The 14,210-nt window shown below is 37.9% G+C and overlaps 1 protein-coding gene across 1 annotated transcript; it reads left to right on the top strand.

Annotated features, from left to right (window-relative positions):
* Nucleotides 1–948: 948 nt before the first annotated feature.
* COPS3 (COP9 signalosome subunit 3) lies at nt 949–10,298 on the top strand. Its single transcript, XM_009708139.1, has 11 exons — nt 949–1,074; nt 2,783–2,895; nt 3,000–3,049; nt 3,931–4,023; nt 4,722–4,901; nt 6,165–6,305; nt 7,443–7,616; nt 8,502–8,588; nt 8,930–9,043; nt 9,648–9,728; nt 9,951–10,298. The coding sequence occupies exons 1-11, from the start codon at nt 950–952 to the stop codon at nt 10,002–10,004; spliced, it is 1,212 nt and encodes a 403-aa protein (XP_009706441.1). The 5' UTR covers nt 949; the 3' UTR covers nt 10,005–10,298.
* The last annotated feature ends 3,912 nt before the right edge of the window (nt 10,299–14,210 follow it).

A 14,210-nucleotide genomic window follows, 5' to 3' on the forward strand; every position in this document is an offset into this window, starting at 1 on the left:
GAGGATAGTGTAAATCTCTCTGAATGGAAGCACTATTCCTCATTTTATGAAGATTTTTGTAAGGGTGAGAAAACCTTTGTGTTTTTCCTCTCTAATCTGCAAGAATTAAACATTGAAACAATACTCTGCTTCAGAAAGGCGTAGTTTTAATTCAAGTAATTGAGGGGAGGAAGAGTTTGAAAGCAGTTCATGATAATTGGTCTGCTTTTTTTTTTAAGGTTTTTGGACTTACCGTACCTTCCTAATTCAAAATAGTTGCCTTTTGTGCTGTGTTTGTAGTTCACAACAAATAGAGTAACATTGTAGTTTTAATTATACAAAGTAAATTTAAGATCCAGTTTTTAAATCCTTTTGTTGTTGGTACTTAGTTGTGATTTTAATGTCTAGTTAAAAAAAAAAATGCTTATGAGCAAACCTGAAAAGTGGATAGGGCACTTGAGGAGCAGCAAGGAACAAACTCTGGCATTGGGATTTTTTTAGAAAGTGGAGGAAACTATTTTTGGTACTGTTTTGTTTTGTTTTTTCGTTTATAACACATAGAAGGCACAAGTGTAGATAAATTTATCCACATGAGGCAAAATTTTGCATCACAGTATACTGGTCAAAGTTTTGTAGACTTGGCTTAGATGGAGCTTGGTGTTGAGACAAGACCCTGAAGCCCCTGCTCTAACAAAATGAGCTTATGTGACTTTGCCTGTTGTGTTTCTGTTCTGAGGGCCTCCTCTGCAATCCCAAAGGCCAGAAGCTTACCTGTCACCTTACAAAAAACATCTAGTAGGTACCTCACTTGTTGAAAACTAATGGCTATCTTATTAAAGAAAAGAAAATTATCTGGGCGATACCACTTTTTCTTCAGGTTATATAGGGAAGCAAGGTATAATGAAGTATGAGAATGCGTGAGTGTTCTCTATTTAGGATTTGACAATGATGTTTTTCTATTTCAGGGCAAATGACCCAGCTGTGTGAACTGATCAATAAAAGCGGAGAACTGCTAGCAAAAAATCTTTCCCATCTGGATACAGTGCTTGGTGCCCTGGATGTGCAGGAACACTCATTAGGCGTTCTTGCTGTCTTGTAAGTGTTGCTTTCTTTTAATTAAATATATTAGTATTAAAACTTCAGGCAACAAGCTGAGTTGTTAACCACATGTTTTTCTTTTGGACATAAATGTTTTCAGTCTGCATTTCTTAGAATGGTGCTTAGTTTCCTTCAGTGATGCATATTTTATTAATAAAAATATGAAGCAAATTTGTATTTTCAAAAGAAAAAAACCTCTGGAGATTGTAAATGCCAATACTGTCAAATGGTAATATTGGGGGGATGTTTTCCTTAACGCTGTATCTATTTCTCTTGTTTATATCTTTATAAGTATTTTTCCATAAGTCTTCAGCAAAAAATTATAAAGCTAGCTTTTAAAACTTTATTGGCATGGCATTAGTATGCTGAACTGTAAGCATGAAGTAGCACTTTTTTTTCCAGTGAAGGATGGCTTCTTATCATAGTTCTTGGGTATTTGTCTCTAGACAGCATTGAGGCTTTTGCTGCTGTCTGTGGCTTAAGATAATACTTGAATTGCCTTGGTGATGCTGAGGTAAGGTAAAGATATTTGGCCCTGAAACTTAAACTATTGTTTCTAGCTGTACCTAACCGCAAGTGAAGCATGTACAGGTTCCACTATTTAAAGTTCTTTTTTAAAGGAAAGATCAGAATTCTAGTACTTGTTCTACTACCCTTTTGAAACAAAATGACTGTAATACATTGAGATAATGCACTTAATATTACAATTCACTAGTGTCTCATAGAAATGCATCATGGAATTTACAAAAAGCAGGGCATCGCTACTGCATTAGCAGGAGAATCGTATCATGGGGTACATGAAAACAGTCATTAAAACAGGAGGAGGAAGGAAGATAACTGTTTATAAGAAATAATACGTAAAATGTATTATTTGAAGAGATGGTGTCAGTGGAGCGTATAGAAAAGCTTTCCTGGCTGAAACTGTGGCATGGCAAACTTCTACGCTGGTAGAATAAGACTCTCTGAAGAGACAGGGAAGGGGTGGCAGTGCGTAACCCGGACAGTCATAAGCCTTGTGGGGAAGGACAGTTCCTGATCTAGGTAGGTTTGAGCTGCTTACGACCGTGTATAGCAACTGAAGTATGGGCAGGGTTGGGTACCTTCCAACAGCATAAACAGATTTTTTTCTGTATGTTTGTGTGACATTTGTAGGATGCATAGCTAGAGATTTCATTGCTCGCAGGTGAGCATAATTGTAGTTCATCTTACAGAAGCAGCAATGTGCAAGGCTATAGGGTGCTAAGGAACCACCAGAGATGGAGAGAAACTGGAAGTGAAGAGCTCCTAACAAGAGACACACATCTAATAATTTAATAGCTGAGAAATCTTGAGCACATTCAAGCAGGAGATGACTGTAGGATAGGCAACAGTGTCCAGAGAAGTTGTGTGGCCGAGTATTACAATTCATCATCATTAGCCAGTGTTTCTATTATGATTGTAACTATTGTACCAGATAGAATGATCTTTGTTTGCTATAGTTTGTTCTAAATTGTAGTTTGCACTAGACTGAGAATGGGGGTGTGCATGGAAAGTGTATTTTCAAATGTTGTGCAACTCCTGTGGAATTCATATGCCATCTGTCATAAACACTTTGGATTTGTTTACAAGCATCTACAAGCATCTGCGGAGCCTTAGCAACGAAGATGAAGCTTTTTTTATTAACCTCCAAATGTTATGTGCTAAACCTTTTGTTTGTTTGTTTTAGGTTTGTGAAGTTTTCTATGCCCAGCATCCCTGACTTCGAAACATTATTCTCACAGGTGCAGCTTTTTATCAGCACTTGTAATGGGGAACACATTAGATATGCAACAGACACTTGTAAGTCAAGCTTACTTTCAGACTTTAAGTATTTTTTGATAGTTTGGTATTACTGATTCTTCACTGTGTTGTTTTTTTGTTTGTTTGTTTTTTACTGTATTTAGTTGCTGGCCTGTGCCACCAGTTAACAAATGCCCTTGTGGAGAGAAAACAGGTGAGCAAGTATCATCTAGTACAAATAAGCTACCTACGTATCCAGGCTCTTAAAGGGGATGTTACCAGTCTCTTACTTGCTTCATAAGGATTTGCCACTGACTTCATGTTAAGTATTTTTGTGCAGCTCCTTACTTGTTAAGTTTACTGAGCAGTAATGAACCTAAACCGGTATTTTAAGATTTTTTTTTTTTAAGGAATATGTAAGGATGATAAATTTTGTGGGGGGAGAGTCACCTAAAAACATGCTCTCTCACGCAAACTAGGAAATCTGTAGTACCAAGAATGTTCTTCAAACAATCTGTGCATGAGTAGGAGAGCGGTGCAAAAATTATTAGCGCTGGTGAGTCAGTGATATTAGTTTCAGTGTTATTCTCAGCAGTGTTATGTAATGTTCCTAACAGAATGCCTTAAAATGTAACGGAAATTTGATAAAGAAATATTTGACCGATGTTTTTGTTGCTAAGATACTGACCCTTTCAGGCCGCTTTGGTGAAATCTAGCCTGAAATAGAAGTAGAGATCAGGTCTGGTCTAAGTGGAGTAAAGTGAGAGCCTTGCCTTTGTTATGTGGTGGGAGTGTAGATGATGTCATGGAGTCAAGAAAGGTTTTCTTATTGATGGAAATTACTGTATTCCTGATGAGGTTGGCTTTGTGGAGCAGAATTGATGACTTGACTTAGTTTATCAGGAGAAGTTGTTTAACCAAGGTTAGTTTTATTTTCTGAGAGACTGCAGTATCCTACAAAAAGGGAACCTCAAGTTAACTATTACTTAATGGAACCTGTCAATTAGTGTTATTTTTCATTTGTAAGTGTCAACATAAGATCCAATGTGCTGCCATCTATGAGAAATTATCTGAAAGAGATGTAATTTCTGACAGCCCCTGCGAGGAATTAGCATTCTCAGACAAGCCATAGACAAGATGCAGATGAACACAAACCAGCTGACCTCAATACACGCAGATCTCTGCCAGGTAAGAGGAGCATAAGGGCTTTTTATGAGAGTAAAAGCTTATAAAATACTTACAACCCTTTGAGGAAATGCACGTTCACATATTGCAATGTAAAAATGGCTTTTAACTGGGTTTTTTTTTTCCCCCAGAAATAAAATCCCCTTCTATTAATTTTAAATGTTCAGTGCATGTCCCTAGATCTTTCGTTTTGTTGATGACTTCTGAAAGTTCTTTGACATCCCTTCTCTGGGCTGAAAGTCACACACAGCTTGTCTTAGGCAGTATAAGTGTAATATCCAGACACTGTTTGCTGAAGTTTGATAAAAGGCATGTTTGTCTCTGTGTCTTTGGCCTGGATTTGCACTTCTGTCTCATTCTTGGCTCCTGGGATTTAGGGTTGGACAGGAATGTTTAGTGCAATATTTAGCACTGCCAGCACGGTAGTCTGGAAGGCCTGGAGTTTCAAGCAGCTTTGTCAGTCTGATTTCTGTAGGGTTCAGATAATTTATAACAGTTCATAATCTGTGTTAAGGGTTTTCTGAATGTCATGATACAATGAATAATCTGTGTTACAGCACTACTGATGTGTACTTTTTTTTTCACTCTTGGAGGAGTGAAGTTTATTAAATAGGGCTAGATGAATTTAGTTTCAATTTCTTCCTCATGGAAATTTGAATGGAAATGGCTAATTTGTGAAAACTTGATTTATTTTCTTGTAGCTCTGTTTGTTAGCAAAATGCTTTAAACCTGCCCTCCCGTATCTAGATGTGGACATGATGGATATTTGTAAAGAGAATGGGGCATATGATGCGAAGCACTTTTTATGTTACTACTACTATGGTGGGATGATATACACTGGGCTAAAGAACTTTGAAAGAGCACTCTACTTTTATGAACAGGTAACTTTAAATAAAATGGTAAGTCTAAAGTGTGATCAATTGAAAGGTAAAAATGGCATGTGTAATAGTGCTGAGAGAACGTATCATCTTTGAATTGCCACCAAGGATAGCAATAAAAGCCATGAACCTAACATAAAATACAAGCAGCCTCCAATTATTTTCATTCTTAACCTTAAGGATATAATTCTACTAACAGATCTGTACTCCTGTTCCTCATTCGCATAGGTTTTGGTTTAGCACATGTGTTCATCATAGTAATACTTAAAAATTGATTTGGGTTAGTGTTCCCGATTAGCTCTTTTATGAAGGGTACAGCCTGAATGGTACTCTTCAGTGTATAAAGTGAAGTAACAAGCAAACTGTCTTTACAGATGTTTTTCTTTAAGAAGGTCTCTTACAGCCAAGTAACTATTGCACCATAAAACTATGCATCTCAAAGGTTGATGTTAAATTTATCTCACTATAAATATTTTTCAGATGCCTGCTTATTACTGCTAGCATAGAAACAGTTCATAGGCTGACATTCAGATTTGTGTATTCTCAAAGAAAAAATAGCCCAGCGGTTTTGCTAAGACCTTTGCTAATTTTATGAGGGGAGTTACACTTCTTCAAAGCTATTACAATATTTGCTGCTTTTACTTGCTCTGTGAAAGAAGAGAAAATTGCAAAATTGGGCAAACTGTGTGTGTATGAGAGGGAAATGCTGTCAGATGTGCAAAAAAACCTGGTGCAGCATTTTTCTTTCTGTAAAGAAGGGTCAGCGCTTGAGAAGCTAGCAATATCATAGTAAACTAAAATCCCTTTTCCCTGTTCTGCAGAACTCTTTCAGCATTCTTAAATATGAGATCTAATGATGTAATAGCTTTATAAAACCTCTTTAAGGATCTGTGTAAATCCAGGTTCTACAGGAACTGTAGCATCATTCCTGGTAACAAGTAGCTGCAGGTGATTTCTAGTACAACTTTAGATATATACTAAGGAAGGAAGTTTTGATTTGATCTTAACATGGTTATTTTAAGGTAGGCATCACTGTATCAGATATGTTTTGAGTGGCTTGTATAGAAATTACTTTTTTAGGACATTTTTGGATAATTAATTTTGACAGGAGTTAGTTATGCTTTAATGCTGAAAGATGAATTTCGTGTGTCATTGTGTCCTTTCTGCATGCAGCTTTAAACTGAAATTTTTGTTAATGTAGTAGCTACCCAGGATCTACCAGTAAGTATACTAAATTTCTATTCCATTTCTTTCTTTCTTGCTTAGGCAATAACTACTCCAGCCATGGCAGTCAGTCATATTATGTTGGAATCATATAAAAAGTATATTCTAGTTTCTTTGATACTACTTGGCAAAGTTCAGCAGCTACCAAAATACACTTCCCAGATAGTTGGTAGATTCATTAAGGTAAGTCTTGTGAAGACAACTAAATAATAGAACAACAAATCTGAATTTGTAAATTATTTTTTTTTTTTTCCCTACCCTTATTTGATGGTACTGTTTAACATTGCAGATCATGGGAAATAATGCACAACGTGCCAGAGTACAACCTCTTGTTGCCTTTGTAGTGTGCAATAGCTAGAGATTGTCTGGCAACTTCTTATGCCTATTACAAACAAACGGTATTGTTTATATTGGCGACACGGGTTTTTAAACTTAAATTTGGAAAACCTTTAGAGTTGAATAGTACTTAATAATATTCTCTTCACTGATACTGCACATCCCTTGACAGCATTTTACATTAGAACTCAAACAAGACTCAGGTTTCAGTTGGCTTTTAATATGCAGTGTCCTTGTAAAAACATTCAACCCATAACTTCATCTAGTTGAAGTACAAAATGCTAAATAGTTTATTCCAAAACTCTGGCTTTATAAAGAATAAAAGCTTCTGAAAAAGCTGCAGGTTTGGAGTCTGTAAGCATTCTGATTAAGAGATGTCAGCTGGAAGACAAAACTCCTAGCAAGAGAGTTCTGATCCTAGGTAAATAACACACTTCTAAAAGTTAGTTAGTTCTTATTTAACATTGAGTTTGATTTGTGACCAAAATTGTGAAGAACTCCAAAAATCATCTTCTAACTTCAGATACTAATAAACAAGCTCAAACAATTGCCATTTTAAAGTCATTTAGGTGAACTAGTCTTCTGTCATCCGTGCTGTGATGCGTTGTGGTCAAGGATGACAGTCTCTTAGAGGGCAGAAAAAATGTAACGGCCGGGCAGCAGCTAGTCAATATTCTACTTATCTTGAATTCAGCTTGCTTCGTATCCTGGTCAGCTAATGGACTTTTTCTTGCACTGCCATAACTAGAACTGTTATACAGAGTGCTAAATGTTTTATTGCAGTAATACAGATTTAGTGTATGAGGATCTATCATTGCAGTAAAGCCATGTATGGGCATCATGTATTTTTTATGAGAGATGCTTGAGCTACTTAAATTTACTTTTATGCCTGTGTGGCTTCTAATGTTGAAGTAGTGAACAGATTTTGTGAGGCTGGTTGAACACCATGTTCTTTAAGAAGGGTTCTCATTTTTCTAATTGCAGCCCCTTAGCAATGCTTACCATGAATTAGCGCAAGTTTATTCAACTAATAAACCCTCGGAGCTTCGAAATCTGGTGAACAAACACAGTGAAACATTCACAAGGGATAACAATATGGGTCTGGTTAAGCAGTGCTTGTCATCTCTCTACAAAAAGAATATTCAGAGGCTAACCAAGGTAAGATGTAAGGGGTTTGTTTTGCTGAGAAATTGTGATTAATTTTTCTTGAAGAGTGTATCTCTCTCTGAAATGTATTCAATTGAGAGCAAAATGGTAATGTAGTACTGTCACGGAGAAATGACTGAACTGAGATTTGTGTCTCTGAAACAAATGAGGCTAAAATGCTCTATATAGAAAACCAATTCAGTTGGCTACTTATGCATTATTTAAAAGGTGGTTCAATATGTCTGTCTGTCAGAGGGGTTTGCCCGTGAGATTTTCATGCATAATCAAAAAAGTTGTGAGCGCTGCTACCCAATGACCTTCATCTCTATTCAAGAAATAGGAAAACTGAACTTTACAGGCTGCTTCATTAGAGAAGAGTGATTGAATAGGACAGATTTTGGAAGTGTCTGAAGTAAAAGGAAAACCAGCAGCGGTGGAGTGATGTGCTCCTTCTGCTGAGAGATCAGATTAATCCTTAAAGATGATCAGCTTTTTTGGCAAGCTCAAACAATGTTTGTAGAGTAGAGCTAACCTCGGAAGGAATGCTGTACATGCATCCCTTGAAGGAAATTCAAGTGATGGACAGTCACCTTATTTATGTAAAAAGGTGAAGGAGGAGGTTGGACATGGTCAGGACTGTGTCTGGGGTAAAAAGGAATTGCAGAAATGGAGTAATGACTCCGTTAGTTTGGTCCGCATACGTGCGCACTATCACAAATTCATGTCTTTGGAGGAAGAACTGACTCCACTCTCATGGTGCTTTTATGAGTGATAACGCTGTGTTCCACTTGTTTCTTCCCATCAGACTTCAAAAATAAGATTGCGTAGGCCATGAAGGATTGATAGGGAAAGTTCTTAACATCTAGTTTTAACAGCTTGATGCTTTCTAAATTTCAGACATTTTTAACATTGTCATTACAAGACATGGCAAGTCGAGTGCAGTTGTCCGGGCCCCAAGAAGCAGAAAAATACGTCCTCCACATGGTAAGACTTGTGACTTGGCTAAACTATCCTAATTTAAAAATTGATCCAATGTAAGACTCTTGGGTGTTTGAATTGGCAGTGCATGTTCTGAATGGCTGAAGAATGGTTCTTTGTCTGGGTGAAGGAGGTACCGTCAGTCTGCTGTGGTGTTCAGACTGTTCTCAGAAAATCTTAAAAGATATTCTCTGCCTAAGATAAGGCATGCGTCATTTGTCTTTAGGAAGCTGTTAGGAACTAAAAAGCAAACAACTTAAAGATGATTCCGCAAGGAGTCTGTGTGTTGTAGTTACCTGAAATTCTGTTCTTACTGATACCTTATATTAAGCCCTCTCTCATTTCAGATAGAAGACGGTGAAATCTTCGCAAGTATTAATCAGAAAGATGGTATGGTCTGTTTCCATGATAATCCTGAAAAATATAACAATCCAGCTATGCTTCATAACATTGATCAGGAGGTAAATGTTTAAGATATTAACTGCTTTTGGAATTTCTACTGAGGAACCTTAGTCTGTAATTGGAGAGCTGCTGGGAGAAGCCAGTGTAGATAACTTACATGTAGAGACTGAGGACTATGAATCATCATTTGACTATTTCATGGTACCGGTATTTAAAGGTTTTAGATTGATAGTCAATTACTGTTGATGCGTTCCCTGTTGTATCTTCTGTACAGCTTGAGATGTTTCAGTAGACTGACTGCTTGGTGTTGGTGATGTGAAGTTCCTTGAATTGAATGGATTAGAAAGATGGTTTTTAGAGTTTTAGACTTGAAGATCTCTTCCACTGGCTGTCAATAACCTGCCTGTAGGTTGAGGTGGTTGACCTTCATGGGACTATCTTAACAGTGGCCTTAAAAAGGATTGTTAGGAAGACATGGATCAAAATAATGGAATAAAAAATGGTCTTATGCTTTTGTTTGGGAGATGGGGGATGAGAACATTTTGACATGAAACTTCTGTGATGGCAAAAGTTACTGGTTCTCAACATAGCACAGCCATGAAATATCTTGAAGACCGTATACAAGCTGGACAAAGTAATCAACTTAATATGTATTTTTTTAAGATGCTGAAATGTATAGAGCTTGATGAACGACTGAAAGCCATGGATCAAGAGATCACTGTGAACCCTCAGTTTGTCCAGAAGGTAAGTGATTTCATGTCATGTAAGAGATTCAGTGCAGTGAGTATAGTGTTAATAATTACATATTAATAACACGTGTGTAAACATCGTGCTTTAAACAAAAAAGGAAGTGCATGTTACTTCATATGCACTTTATTTTCCTACCTGTTAACTTCAAAGAACTGTTTGTCTCAAAGGTAAACCTTCAGACCTGTTTTTGAAAAGAAATAACTCTCTCCCTTCCAGAGTATGGGCTCTCAAGAAGATGACTCAGGGACCAAACCATCCAGTTATTCTTGAAATTAATGTTGCTCACCACTCCGCTTTCAAGTAAAAGCTTATGAAAGGATTACGCCTGGAATAGGGCATTGAGGAGTACCACGAAGAGAGCAGAGAGAACTGAGCTTTGCTTTTCACCTGGACATTAAGAAAATAAAAGAACACCCTCTCAGTACTGTATAATATCAGAAATAGTCTCTGCAAAGAAAAAGGAAATCTCGAAAGAAACTTAAAAGTCTGTTGTGGATTTATTTATCTTCAGATTAACATCGTTAATGCATTAAATAATCTACCTTTTGTTTTAAAGGGTTTGAATGTTGCTGTGTTTCTGTAGCAGTCCTTTTTTTCTCTTCTGAAAAAAAAAAAAAGTGTTATTCAGGGAAGAATACAAACTAGTGTTGGTTCATTTACAAGAAAATTACTGGTTGGTTATTCTGTATTTAAAGTTGGTTCAAAGTGCAGATTTATCGTATGTATGGTGGGGGGAGAGGGGTGGAGTTTAAGTAAATTCTCTACGTTATGATTTGCATATGCCCAGTGTAGCTGGCTGTTAAATGATGAAATAAGAACTGTGTTCTTCCCAAAAAGGACGAGCATATTAATGAGTCCTTGTAAGGCGGTTTTGCTGAAAAGCAGAAATCGCTATAGGGAATCCGTACGTGACAGCTATTTATGATTTTAGGTTTCTGGTACAAAATACCTCCTAATAACATTTGCTCTTAGATCTAACTTATTAGACCTAAGCAAAAGGATATTTGGAAGACCTTGGTGTTCTGGAGGATTCTAGATATGAAGTTGTTTACACTGAAAGAAATTTTAAATTTTTATTCCTATACAATTGGCATGAAGGTATTCAACAGGCTAATACTTTTCTGCGGTGGAAATCAGTTTAACTGAAGGTGATGCTATAGATCTCTGTTTCCAAAGAAAATAATTCTACATGGAACTTAAACAGAATTCTATACAGCTCTCAAAATGCAAGATTTTATTTGGAGATAACATGCTGGAATGCTATATGGTTTTTAATTCACTACTTTAAATGTAAAAACTTAGTTGTTGGATTCTTTAAGTGCTTCACCCCTTAAGTCAATGGGCTTTTAAATTTTCTGTAGTTCTCATGTATCTGAAGATTCTCACTGTTCAAACACCTTTGAAACATGTCATGTCAGTGCAAATCTCCTACCATCAGGTATAAATAAACCTGTCATCAGGTCAGAATGCGAGAAGCTCAGCATCCAGTGCTTCCTACTTAAATGCCTGACTAGGAGCTGCTTGCTATTGCTAACCTGCCAGCTTGTTTTTCGGGAGCCTCCGTGGGAGCTAAGCATTTCTGGCTCTTGCCGTGTGGAGCTTGTATGTGTTGAGGTCACCCGTGGTTGAAAATACTCCGTTTGTGCTTCCAGTGCTGATACAGAACTGTTGGGGTTTTCACTTAAAATTGGTGTCTTGATTCTAGCAGAGCCTCTGTGACAGCGGTATGCTTTCTAGTAGAAGGGAGATGTCCCCAGGTTGTTGTCTAGGTGGTGAATGATGTTTTTAAAAGTATAAAATAGCAGTTTAGTATTGAACACAGCATAGGTCCATAGTGTTAGTAGCTCACCACCGAGTACTTGTGCTTCCTATCAGAGAGACTTCCATATTTGAAGACAACTTTGACACCTGATGTTAAAGCAAAATCTTGGGTTTTTTCATAACTTGCCTTACCAGTCTTGTAATTAAATATATTTATGATTTTTAAAGGGTTTCTTTTCCTAGTTAATCCTGCAGTGATTTCAATGCTGAACATGCTTATGCAGTTTTCCTTTCTGGTACTGTGGAAGTGTTAAATTAGTAGATTTAGTAATGCTGTGGGCTCAAGCGCAAAGCTTGGGTTGTCGACGTGTGTACAACCACGTGCGGTAGTCATAGAAAGGACTGCAAATGACTAACCCCAAACTGCCACCTATACAAAAATGCAGATGGCTCATCTTTCGTTGCCAAGGGCTTGCTTGCCGGGGGAGAATGTATGCAGGATGCTTTCCTGAAGTTGTAGAAGAACCAGAAATGTCCACTTCATGGTGGCAGAGCTTTTATACCACTAGTTCCTATCAGTGAGCGTGGACTTACCTGCTGAGAGCTGCAGGATGGCTTTCTCTCTGTGGAATTAGAAGCAAACTAATGTATGCAGCTGGCAAATAACAGCTACATTTTTCTCTTCTTTTTTGCCTAAGGTAGATAAAATAAATCCACGCTCACATCAAAAGGATGGTAGAAATAGCTATGTAATAGTTTCAGATTATATATTACACTATTTTTCTTAATCTGATTTTTTTAAGAGGGCAAATGCTTTTAAAGTTGAGGACTGCTAAGGTTCCTTTTCTGACATGGATAGTTGTGCTGTTAAACTCCGACTGCTGTTGAAAATTCAAAGTCGGGTCCCACCTGTAGTGTCAGTAGATAAAGCATTCACCGAAAGTGCTTCAGGGAAGGGCTTTTAAGTGATAGTTTGATAAACGCATATGGTCTGGCATGTGCATGTCTTGAGATACTGTTGAAATTAAGTCAGATTTTTAATGAAGTAGCTCCTTCAACTGTTGGAACTAATTGCATGGGCTGTGGTCAGCTGAAATGCTTTGAGAACACTTGAGCTTTCTGGTTTTAATTTGTTTTTATTGCAGGGAAGGAATTTTGATCAAAATACAAGAACACTGTGTGCTGTGCTCCTCTGAACTTAGACTCTCAGAGGTCCCGTGGCTAGTTCTTCTCGTCGTGCGTGGCCACAAGATGTGTTCACAAAATCCTGAATGCATGCTTTGATATCTTAACTCCTATTTTCATGCATCTTAATTAGCAAAGATACAAAATGCAGTTCTGAAGGTAGCATTAGACATGCAACTACACTTGTTAGCCACAGGAGGGGTCTCTAGTTCAGTTACCGGTGGCAGGAATTAAAACGTTTAAGAAGAAATGGTTAGAAGCTGTTTGTGTACGACCACCCCTCCCTATTTTTGTGCCACGGAGGAGCCCCCGTTAGTGACCTCCGCTCACACACCTGTAGCGCTGCCATTGTGCCACATGCTTCTGCGTAACTCCAGCTGCCGCCTTCTATACAACTTCTGCAGTACAACCCGTTGTATGCGTTGCCATGGGCGATCTGTATAACCTAGGAAATGTTTTCTGCATGGCCAAACTGGCTGAGGAGGTTAGTCCTGAGAAGTTGTTTAAAATGTACTATTGGAAAATAAAGATAACAAACGAGTCGTTCTTCTTAGTTTGTCTTAAATGAGATAGGAGGTCTTTGATATTTGGCTTTTCCTTAGGTGTTTTTGGGGAGGGTCTCTTTTGTTCTTGTCACTTCTCAGGAGAGGCGATTCTGGCTGACTGGCGGGAGGCTGCTCGTTGTCTGCTGCGTGTGGCAGTGCCCTCTGCTTGGGAGTTCTTCGAGTTCTGGTGGTGGCTTCTCAGAGCTCTCCTGAACTCTCTCAAGTAGAAATAGTAGTTCTTTTTGTGTAAACAGCGTGTCTTCCTTGGGAAGCGCTGCTACAGGTCCTTGTCTGAGGTAGGCTCCAGGATTAGATGGACTTTGGGTCAAACACTTCTATTCCTATCTGATCTTTGTCTTACAATAACCATCCGTCTTAAACCAACCATCTGAGTATCATGATTAGTCTGTGCATGGCTGCTTGGATCCAGAGGCATATACTGTAGTGGTATCAGTGATAGCTGCTCTTTCTTGGGATTTAAGTACAAGTTTTACTCAGCTGAATGATCTGTGCTGTTACCTTGTGGAAGACTTACTACTTTTGTTCAGACTCGGGTATTTAAAACTATTAGGTGTCAGCTCTGGGGGAGCGGGGGGGAATCCAGTACTTCATTATTTTGAAGCCTGAAAGGATTAATAGCTCACATGGAATTTGGTTTATCTTTTCATCATCGTTTCCTAGAAATAATTAATCCTCTAATAAAACTTGATACCCTAAAGAGAAACTGGAGTACTTTAATGGAGAGAGGGTCTGTAATGACGAGCCTGGAACAGGCTTGTTTAATTCAAGTGTCTGCTCCCTGTCTGCTTCTAACCTGGGCTTTACCCGTGTAAACATCTTGATATAAGTGCTTTATAAATGGAGTAGGAAAATATAATAGTTCATTGAAGCCTTCATCTGCCCTGTTTTTATATTCCGAGTAGTTTAAGGAATTAAAAGACATGATCGCTACTGCCCGGTACTTGTATTGAGTGTCTTTAACGGA

This window comes from Cariama cristata, unplaced genomic scaffold (assembly GCF_000690535.1).
Source record: "Cariama cristata isolate BGI_N322 unplaced genomic scaffold, ASM69053v1 scaffold36660, whole genome shotgun sequence".
In the NCBI taxonomy this organism is placed as follows: Eukaryota; Metazoa; Chordata; class Aves; order Cariamiformes; family Cariamidae; genus Cariama; species Cariama cristata.

Coding starts and splice junctions, on each gene's coding strand:
- COPS3 (XM_009708139.1), top strand. CDS start 950: ATGACCCAGCTGTGTGAACTGATCAATAAAAGCGGAGAACTGCTAGCA. Junction 4,902..6,164: donor CACTCTACTTTTATGAACAG/GTAACTTTAAAT, acceptor TTTCTTGCTTAG/GCAATAACTACTCCAGCCAT. Junction 9,729..9,950: donor ACCCTCAGTTTGTCCAGAAG/GTAAGTGATTTC, acceptor TCTCCCTTCCAG/AGTATGGGCTCTCAAGAAGA.